The sequence below is a fragment of the Acomys minous genome (genome assembly GCF_964271855.1).
Source record: "Acomys minous genome assembly, chromosome: 6".
Taxonomy (NCBI): Eukaryota; Metazoa; Chordata; class Mammalia; order Rodentia; family Muridae; genus Acomys; species Acomys minous.
The window spans coordinates 39312493-39322496 of record NC_140487.1 but is presented as its reverse complement, the minus strand read 5'-3'; the positions used below and the strand labels follow the sequence as shown (position 1 = coordinate 39322496).

The window sequence follows — 10004 nt, the reverse complement described above, 5'->3', positions numbered from 1 at the left end:
GCCTGACACCTGAGTTCAGTCTCATGCATTGTCTGCTGAGCCCCAGACTTGTGCTATGGCACCTTTGCTCAATCCCCCACACAAACGTGTAATTGTTTTTTAAAAAGCAAGAGACAATTACACTGTCTAGTCTGTTGCCAGGGCTTCAGGTGAAACGAAAGGCTCTCAGGAGCACAGGGGCACCTGGCCTAGGCCTCGCCTGGGTGCCAGAGGCTGGCTGTCTACTCCAAGGGCTGGCACGGCCCCGTCTTCAGGAGCAGGCTTCCTGTGATCCAACTATAAAAACCCAAAGAGAGATTTGAGAAAGCACATCTCCATCTCAGGCCTCCTGGCTGGCTGAGCTCTCTAAGCCACAGGCTAGAGATAGTAAAGATAACCTGCTTTGGTCAGTGTTTAAAACTTTTCCATTTAATGAAAGGTTTTCACTCTGAATGAGGAATTTAGGATCCATATAAACTGATTTGCAACCTTGAATTTTAAGTACAGATTTTACTGATCTAACAGCACAAAACACTGACATTTCAAGGTGGAGGTATCGGCCACCATTTGGTATGGTGGTTGCATCTTGTACCTCACTGTTGTGCCCCATAGCACGCGGAATGAAGACGCAAGGGGTGAGGCAGGGCTGAGGTAAGCTTACACAGCAGAGGTGGTGGAGGAGGAGGGCAGTTTCAGCAGCAGGATAGGAGGAAAAGTGCACAGGAGTGCTGAGGAGGCAGATGCCCAGGCCCTCTGCAGACCTTCCCCAGGGAGCCTGCTTCCCAGTTCTGGATGGGACCAATAGAGTGGCAGAGTCAGGGGTGCAGACCTGGAGGAGGAATTCCCTTTCCTAGACTGTCCTCTGACCAGCAAAGTCTCTCTCTGGGTCCCTGTACCTGAGGAGGAAGCCTACTTGGAGCAAAATCGTTGAAGAGCAAGAGGAAAGCAAAGAAGAGCTGCATTCAACCATTCGCAACGACAGAATTTATAGGCAGAACCGTAGCCCTCATTTCTGTTCAGTTGTTGTTTGCGGCAGACCTTATGCCTTCTACGTAGGACAGGTACTCAGCAATAATGACTTCCTCGTCCTCCAGAGTGGAGTCCAGGTAGTCCTCCTCATGCTCCGGAATGTCCTCCAGGATTTCATTGACAGCCTCTGTCTCCATGTCCTCATCTGTAGAGGCACTAGAAGTTCCTGCAGTGAAACAGCACAGGGTGAGCAGGTCACAGGAGGGGGGGTGCTCCTGACCCCTGGGACGCCCCCTCAGGCTCACAGCTGCCATTAGCTCAGAGTACAGCCGTCTACGAGGCGTGCAGACCTGAGGCCTACCTGCAGACTCAGACGGGGATGTGGATGGAGTGGATGGAGTGGAAGAGGATGACGACGAGGATGAGGACGAGGACGAGTCCTCTCCTGATAACTGCAGGTCGGGAGGGAGGCTTCCTCCATGATGCGCAAGTGTCTGGGCTGCCAGCTGGACATTGCCTCCAAACACCCTTAGCGCAGCTTCAGCCACTGCTGTGTCGAAGCCCATGTACACCAGCTGGTAGAGATGACAGGGTTATGACTGTGGCCGTAAGCCTTGCTTACACTGCCATGTGGACCACCACATCTGTGCTTTTATCACCTCAGGGCACTGCTAGGACAACTTTGCTTCCTACCTGGTAAGCATTTATAACTAAAGATTGCAGCAAGTATCCTCTGGCCCTTCTGACATGCCCCTCTTCAGTCTCACAGACACCAGGCCATGCAGAAAGAAGGAGCCTCCTTTGAAGACCTGGTCCAGCAGGTCTTAGGCACTCACTTTCAGGACATGAAAGCAAGTGTCCTGAAATTTAACCGTGAGTACCACAAGTTAAGTGGCCACAATACATGGGCCATGCTATGGTATCAAGTGTGGGTGAAGTGATATAAGGTGAGCAAGTCTCACAGGACACAGTGACATCTCTTAGGTCTCAGGCAGAGAAACAGGACTGATGTAGCAGTAGAGCACAGGGAAGGGGCAAAGGGTACCTCCTGTTGCAGTTCTTCTTGCTGTTTTCAGGGAACAGTCTTACTATGTAGCCTTGGCCCAGTACTATGTAGACCAGGCTGACCTTGGACCCAAGTGTTACTGTCTCTAGGTGCTGGGATTAAGGGTGTGCACCATCATGCCACCCCCTTTCCCTTCTACAGAAGCACCTCTCATTCAGAACCCCTGCCCACATCCACCTCTCTGCCTATGTCTGAGCTCCTCCCGGGGTGGCAGGCGCTGCTGAAAGCCTGGAAGCAAGCACACAGCATCCTGCCACCATCTTACTTATCCCAGCCAGCTCTGCTGAGGTGAGAGGGCAACAGCTGTCACTCACTTACTTGGTCAATGCTTTCCTGGGAAGGCCTTGCGTGACGGCTGTTGTTTTCAGGGTCTGAGTTCAGTAGCCACCACATGGGGTTACTGAGGAGGATCTGAAAGCACAGGGACATACGACCTTTACCCACCCTACCCACCAGCCAGGGCACCGCCTCTCACACACAGGCCCACAGCCAGACCTGTCCACTTGGGGATAACTGGGTGTAATGTCACAAGGCACTGTGCAGAGAGCTCACTGAGGCAGGAAAGGGACATCCTGGCTGGCCAGTGAGTCCCAGGGATCCCTCATTTCTACCTTGCCAGCACTAGAATGTGCCCCACCCCTGGCAATCTTACTTGGGTTCTGAGGTCAGGTCCTCATACTTGAAAAACAAGTATTTTATAAGTGTCACCTCCCCAGCTTCATGACCAGCCTGAGTTAACTGAGTCTCACTGGTGCCCTTAGGTGGCACAGAGAACCTCAGCCTTCAGATTATAACTCTAAGAGTGTGTATGTGTGTGTGTAAAAAATATATATGAGCTGGGCATGGTGGTGCACATCTTTAGCCCCAGCACTTCCAGGTTAGCCTCAGCAACATAGTGTGACCTTGTCTCTGTGGCACCTGAGGGCACCGTCCAAGCTGTAGCACAGAGCTTCCTGTGCCTCTTGACCAAGACAGAACAGAAAAGCCTGCTGCTGCTGTTTCTTTGGGGTTTTTTGTTTGTTTTTTTGTTGGTTTTCAAGACAGGGTTTCTCTGTGTAGCCTTGACTGTCCTGGACTCACTTTGTAGACGAGGCTGGCCTCAAATTCACAGCAATCTACCTGCCTCTTCCTCCCAAGTGCTAGGATTAAAAGCTGAGCTATCATCTCCTGGCTCTTGAGGATTTCTTTAAAATAGCCCCTTTGCCCACAGGTATGCAACAAACAAACAAACAAAACCAGATATGCAAACAAGCATCCTTACACTCCCTTCAATTGGGAAGTACAGCCACTGAAGCCCCAGGCCAGGTACCTAGGGCCATCACTCTGGCTCTGCAGGAGGACAGCAAAACTGACTGTACCAACTCCATCTATGCAAACTTAGCTCTTCTATGCAAATGCACCCAGCTGCTCGCTGAAGCACGGAAGCATTACCTTCAGGGCCTCGTCCAGGTTGCCTCTGGCCTGGTGAAGGGCCTGTTTGGCGGCCTGTGTGGAGTAGCCCATTCCCTTCAAAGCATTGATGTTTTCCAGGCGGCGTCTCCTCTTCTCCTTCTCCTCCTTCCTTATTTGCGCCAGCTCCTTTAGGAAAACAAGGCCCCGTGAGTTAGAGGGAGGCAGCGCAGTCATCTTAGATTCTGTTCTGCATGGTGTCTCAGGGTCTCTGGGCTGGGGAACAACCAAACAGAAAGGGACCTCTACTTGTCCTGGCCAAGAAAGGTAGCCAGAGGCATGGGGACAGAGTTAGGCTTGGGCCAAGGCCCAGGAAGCCCCACAGGTAGGCAGCTACCCTCTCATGGCAGAAGAGTTTCCTGTGGGGGTGGAAGGTCATCCCATCCCCAGGTGAAGGGGCTCAGACTGTCACGTAGGGTAGAGTGGTTCCAAGCATGAATGGCACTCTGGTTCTATCCTTAATATCAACAGGGGAAAAAGTTATTCCATTTAATTCTGTGACACGCTCAGCCCCAGAGCGGCAGGAATTGAGGCAGCAGCACCCTTGGGAGTACCTTCCCAACACCACCTGTCCTGACCAGCTCTCAGCTCATGCCAAGGGTGGCTGGCATCAGCAAGAAGCTAGACTGAGAGTCAGGTGTCACCACACCCGAAGGGAAGGGCAGAGACAGAGCCAGGCCCCTGGCAGCAGGAGGGACCAGCTCACCTAACTGCGGGGTCCCTATCACCAGGGCTTTTTCTCTGAAGATTACCTTATTCAGAAGTGCACCATGTATGACATGTACATGCTAGTTTATCTTTGTGGTGCTAGGGTCTGGTGTCTTATGTGCCCCAGCAATTCTGCAATAGTTTTTAAATTACATTTTATTTTCTGTATGGGTGTGTGTGAAAGAGTCAGTTCTCTCCTACCATGTTGGATAAAACTCAAGACCATGAGGTTGGCAGCGAGGGTCAACTCTGTTGAGTCACCTCCCTGGCCCTCCCTCCCACAGTCCACCTCATCTGTAACTGAGGATCACCTTCGCCAGTGGCATCACAGTAGTCATGGGTAGAACTGAATTACATCATAGATGAAAGAAATGCAAGGTATTACCCCCGCCCCCATTGTCAAGGCTTGAGAACAGTGGCTGCCCACTGCAATCATGGTGGCAGTGCAGCAGCAGGAAGGAGGAAATGCTGTCCATGAGCTCACTTCCTGTTGGGCTGAAGGAGACTGTTCAGCTCCACCTGACCTGTCCCTGACTTCTACAGCGAGGCTCAGGGACAATGACTACTGGAGCAACAGCTGGGGGCTGGCTGTTGTGAAAGGAGACAGCCCTGCTCACAGGTCACTACACAACCAACCCATGGGTCCACTCCTACAATGACTAGTAGCTTCTGCCCCCTCTGTGGCCCACAGGCTGCTGTTCTTCAGGGCTACCCTGGGAAAGGGATTCATACAGGAAGAGTCCCTGACTGGAAAGCCCTGGGAGCCTGTCCGCCTCTAGCTTTGAGAGAGGGCCCCACAGCACGAGCTCGCTAGACTTCAGGTGCGCTGTTGATGACTGGGCATGACAAGGTCCTTTCCTTCCAAGTTTAGAATTCTAAAACCTTTTTTTGGTGTACTTGTTATAAATGACTGCAGCAGGGCTGGAGAGATGGCTCAGCAGTTAAGAGTACTGGCTGCTCTTCCAAAGGTCCTGAGTTCAATTCTCATAACCATCTATAGTGATAAGTTTCTATGATCAAACATGTTTCACAGTGGCCTCACAGCAGCCTTTGAAATAACTTCCAGAGGTACAGCACTTCTGGCCTCGAGTGAGATCTGAGGCGACTGCTGGTAGAACCCAGCACACGACAGGAAGCCCCTGGTTCAAGCTGACATGATTAAGACATTCCGGTGGGGATGGAGCCCTGGCGGTGGAGGTGTGGCCAGCATGGGTGAAGCCCCAGGTTTCATCCCCAGCATTGCAAGAAACAGGGTGTGGTGAGCCAGTAACCGTAGCCCTCACAGCTATCAACAGGTCAGGGCTAGCCTTGGCTTTAGAAAGTTTGAGGCTAACCTGGAAGACATGAGCCTCTAACTCAAAGGCTGGAAGATGATGCATTCCTGCCACCCTGACTCGGGACCCCTTTTTGATTTGTTTTTTCTAGACAGGGTATGTAGCCTTGGTTGTCCTGGACTCGCTTTGTAGACCAGGCTGGCCTCAAACTCAGTGATCTGCCTGCCTCTGCCTCCTGAGTGCTGGGATCCGGGGTCCCTTCTTATTCACACCTCTTCTGGCACTCTCTCCAGTCAGAAATAAAGTTGCACTGTCTTTGTAGCTTAGCCTTCTCCAAGGGCCCGGGCCTCACCAGTACTCAAGAGAGAAGTGAAAGCTCACCTCCCTGCGGTTAGAGATGTGAGTGGCTGCATGGTCCACGTTCCCATCACAGGCCCGCAGGCCGAGCCGGGCTTCCTGCGCAGTGAACCCCAACTGCAACAAGTTGTGAACTTTTGATGGATCAATGTACAGCTCTTTAAAGAGCTGACGTGCCTACAGACAGGAAGAAGCAGAACATTCATGTAACGGCAACAATATCAAAGCTTGGCAAAGCTAAAGCCCAGGAGTGTAGTGAATTGGTCTAACCTGTCTACTGCCAGAATAACACAGGCAACACTATCTCTGCCTGCATAAGCAACCCACAATATATACTGCACAGGTGGACAGCTGAGTGTTGACGGAGTGCTGGAGCAGTAACTGTTCCTTTCTCTGTAATGCGTCCCCTGAGTGCAGCAGGCTTGGTGGTGTATGCTGTAATCCCAGCCGTCAGGAAGTGAAGGCTAACAGGGCTGCAGAGAAAGATCCTATTCAAACCAAAGACTCTGAGCTGCAAAACGGGTCTACCACTCTCCCGGTAGCTGGGCTAGCTGGGTGGTCACTAGGTCAACTGCATGCAGTCTCTATCGGTGCAAATGTCTGACTCCCTCGCCCTCTCTGCTGCGGGCTAGGCACCAGCAGGAACAATGGCAGCCACGGCCTGCTCATGCTGGACAGCAGGGCAGAAACTACCCAACTAAAGCCACTGCCATTTTGAAGTGTCCTTATTACAGCACCTTGCACTAACCCTCATAGATTCGAGTGTTCACGCTGCCTGTGAGGGAGGGGAAGGGAGGAGGTGCAGGGCTCTGACAGGGCAGTGTGAGCATGACTCGCAGAGCACCCACAGCAGGTGTGCGCAGATGCACCAGCCTTTTCCTACCTTGTTGAGATACTCCCGCGCCTCCTCTCCATTTCCGCTGTGATAGTTTCGAATCCCCTGAAGCAAGTAGAGTCTTAAAAACAACACCTTCTCTTTCCCACAATTTCCCTGAAGTTATTGGGAGAAAAAGAACAACTGTCTTATTTAGAAATAATTAGAATTAAAGGGTACCGTGCTCCCTGCTATAGCTGTCTTGTGTCTCCACAGTAGCAACATGGCCGCACTAGAATGTCCAGGGCATCACTGTTGTCCCTGTGAAGACACCCACACAGTAGCCCTTCCATGTGAAGTGAATGGCTAGGACACCCGTCCCCAGCACTACAAGCCATGAGTAAGTGACAGCCCTCTCCTGGTCAGACGGATTGTAGGGGTCTGTAACTAGTAAACTGGCTTTAAACAGCGAGACTAAGCTGGGCATGGTGGTGCGCACCTGCAAGCCCAGCACTCCAGAGGCTGAAGCGAGAGGATTAGGAATTCAGGGACAGCCTGAGCTACACGAAACTGTCTCAAAGAAAAACAAGAAAATGAAGTAGAGCCCAGCCAGCCTCATGAAACCCCGAACACCTGCTAAAGCTCTGGGCTACAAAGGGGTTTATATCTGCTGCCCGGATGAATCACCTCTGGCAGCAGTTTCCACATTTGGACAGGAAGAGACGTGCCCCAGAAGTGAGCTCAGAAAACCAATCACAGTGACATACTTTTATGTGGACCAGTCTCTGGTGATTCTCTCCGTAACAGTTTTTAAAGCACTTCTGGGCCAAGTTCAGCTTTTTCTCTGCATCATCAAGGCATTCCAGTTGCTCCAGGCGGAAGTAGCACCACACGATGTCCAGCTGCAGAACCGCGTAGTTGTCCACAGTGTCCAGCAGCTCTTTGCACTCACTGCAAGGGAAGGCGGCTGTCGCTGTAGAGCCCTTCCATCCTGGGAGGCTTTCTAGCTCTTGGTGTGTTTCGAGGAGTAACTAATGGGGCCTTTGTTTACAATGGATCCTCTGAATGGATAAGGGAAACTAGGGTTCTCAACAGTAGTGTGGTGGCATCTGGCCCAGGACATCATGGCTTCCAGCCCTGGCTGTGAATTATGATCACCAGGCCATGTTGTCTTTTTCTTTGGGGACACTGATGCTGAGGACCTAATTAGGCCGACAGTAACAAAGCTCTCCATGCAAGGAGCTGCATGTCCTAGTACTAAAATTTCCCTGGGAGATTCTAACATGCATAAAAGGTTGACACGAGGCTTTAAAGACACCACAAAACTGCCAGGTGGTGGCGGTGCACACCTTTAATGCCAGCACTGGGGAGGCAGAGGCAGGCAGATTGCTGTGCGCTCAAAGCCAGCCTGGTCTACAAAAACGAGTCCAGAATAGCCAAGGCTACACAGAGAAACCCTGTCTCAGCGGGGGGCGGGCAACACACCACAAACCCCCCCAACTTCCTAAAAATGCCCCAGCTGATGACAGCTCTGACAAGACATTCAGGCTCAGGGACTTTTTATTTTAATTTTATTTTATGTGCATTGGTGGGAAGGCGAGGGTGTCAGATCCTTTGGAACTGGAGTTAACAGACATTTGTGAGCTGCCATGTGGATGCTGGGAATTGAACCCAGGTCCTTGGAAGAGCAGACAGTACTCTTAACCACTGAGCCATCTCTCCAGCCCCCTCAGGGACTTTCTCACTGGGCAAACAGTCTGGAAAACACCTAGCTGACTCCTGAGGGCCTGTAGCCAGGCTGAGCCAGACAGAGGGAAAGTAGTAAAGACACTATACCAACTCTTCATTTATACTCCAAGTTGTGAGCATGCTCAGTACAGACCTAGATCTCAAGACAGGAGAACATCTGTAACCACAGTCCACATAGTTAACCCCTAAGCTTTGCCATGTGCTTCCAATGGGATGCTGTTAAATGAGCTTCCTGCCTTGCCTACAATACATGCTGATCCAAGAGCCTAATGAGATGGACTTTGTCATCATCCCATGAGGCTACAGCACAGTCCAGTGGGAGCAAACACATACAGAACAGTGCTTTTGCATGCTTTCTTCCCTATCACTTCTACATTTCAGTTCATCACCAATGTCTGACAACATACAAGCTGTGCTGCTGCTACGCCCGCGTGTGTGTGTGTACACACACACACACACACACACACACACACACACATTCAGAGGTAGGTCCTGGGAAACCCGCAGCTTAGCCTGAAAACTTGCTTGTGAGGAGGGGCAGGAAGGCTGGAGGTCTGCCCTCACATCAGGACTGAGGCCTTGATCATCACCCTGGCAGGTTCAACTTTCTGGGACAGAAATGCGAAACCATTCACACAATGCAAAGGGCACTCTGCCACTCATTAACTTCTGAGGCCTGGGAAAGGCTTTTTCAATGCCTGTAGGACAAGCAGCAACAGGGATAAAAATGGCCTCATTTGAGTTGAAAATAAAATGAATAGTGTGATCTGAAACTGAACTTATATGTGGTCAAAACACAAGCCAAAAATATATTAATATCCTGGTTTCCTATTAGAGGGGTATGTTTTGTTCTATTACTTTTTTAAAAAACCAAGCAGTGGTGGTGCACGGCTCTAATCCCAGCACTTGGGACAGCCAGGTCTATGCCGGAAACCCTGTCTCAAAAAAAAATAAAAGTAAAAGTGATACGACTTGGTCTGCAGTTTGAAAAGCTTTGCTATTCAACAAATTTTCATGTTGAAACAGCTTTAAAATGAAAGCACTGAAGTTAATTTGACTTAGGATTGGTTAATGGAAGTTTTAATATTTAAAAATAAATTTATTCATGTTACATCTCAATTGTTATCCCATCCCTTGTATCCTTCCGTTCCTCCCTCCCTCCCCCTTTCACCCTACTCCCCTCCCCTATGACTGTGACTGAGGGGGACCTCCTCCCCCTGTATATGCTCATAGGGTATCAAGTCTCTTCTTGGTAGCCTGCTATCCTTCCTCTGAGTGCCACTGGGCCTCAAGGGGAGGTGGTCAAAAATGGGACACCAGAGTTCATGTGAAAGTTAGTCCCCACTCTCCAGTCAACTGTAGAGAATGTCCTGTCCATTGGCTAGATCTGGGTAGGGGTTCGACGTTTACTGCACGTATTGTCCTTGGTTGGTGCAGTAGTTTTGAGCAGAACCCCTGGGCCCAGATCTGCCTGTCATAATGTTCTTGTAGGTTTCTAGGACCCTCTGGATCCTTCTATTTCCCCATTCTCCCATACTTCTCTCACCTAGAGTCCCAATAGGATGTTCTCACATCTATCCCAATCTCCTGGTAAATGAAGACTTTCATGGGACTTAATTTTTTAATTTACCTTTGCTCC

General features: G+C 50.5%; 1 protein-coding gene across 3 annotated transcripts in view; it reads right to left on the bottom strand.

Moving 5' to 3' along the window:
- Positions 1 to 469: 469 nt before the first annotated feature.
- Positions 470 to 10004, bottom strand: part of NUB1 (negative regulator of ubiquitin like proteins 1) — a 31892-nt gene continuing 22357 nt past the window's right edge. For all 3 annotated transcript variants that reach the window (XM_084787749.1, XM_084787747.1, XM_084787748.1), the window contains exons 9-15: positions 7384 to 7567; positions 6686 to 6793; positions 5827 to 5979; positions 3446 to 3592; positions 2333 to 2425; positions 1310 to 1523; positions 470 to 1174 (exon numbers count right to left, since the gene is read on the bottom strand). In XM_084787749.1, the coding sequence (XP_084643875.1) occupies positions 996 to 1174; positions 1310 to 1523; positions 2333 to 2425; positions 3446 to 3592; positions 5827 to 5979; positions 6686 to 6793; positions 7384 to 7567 (1078 nt within the window). In that variant the 3' untranslated portion in view covers positions 470 to 995. The remainder of the gene's footprint in view (positions 1175 to 1309; positions 1524 to 2332; positions 2426 to 3445; positions 3593 to 5826; positions 5980 to 6685; positions 6794 to 7383; positions 7568 to 10004) is intronic.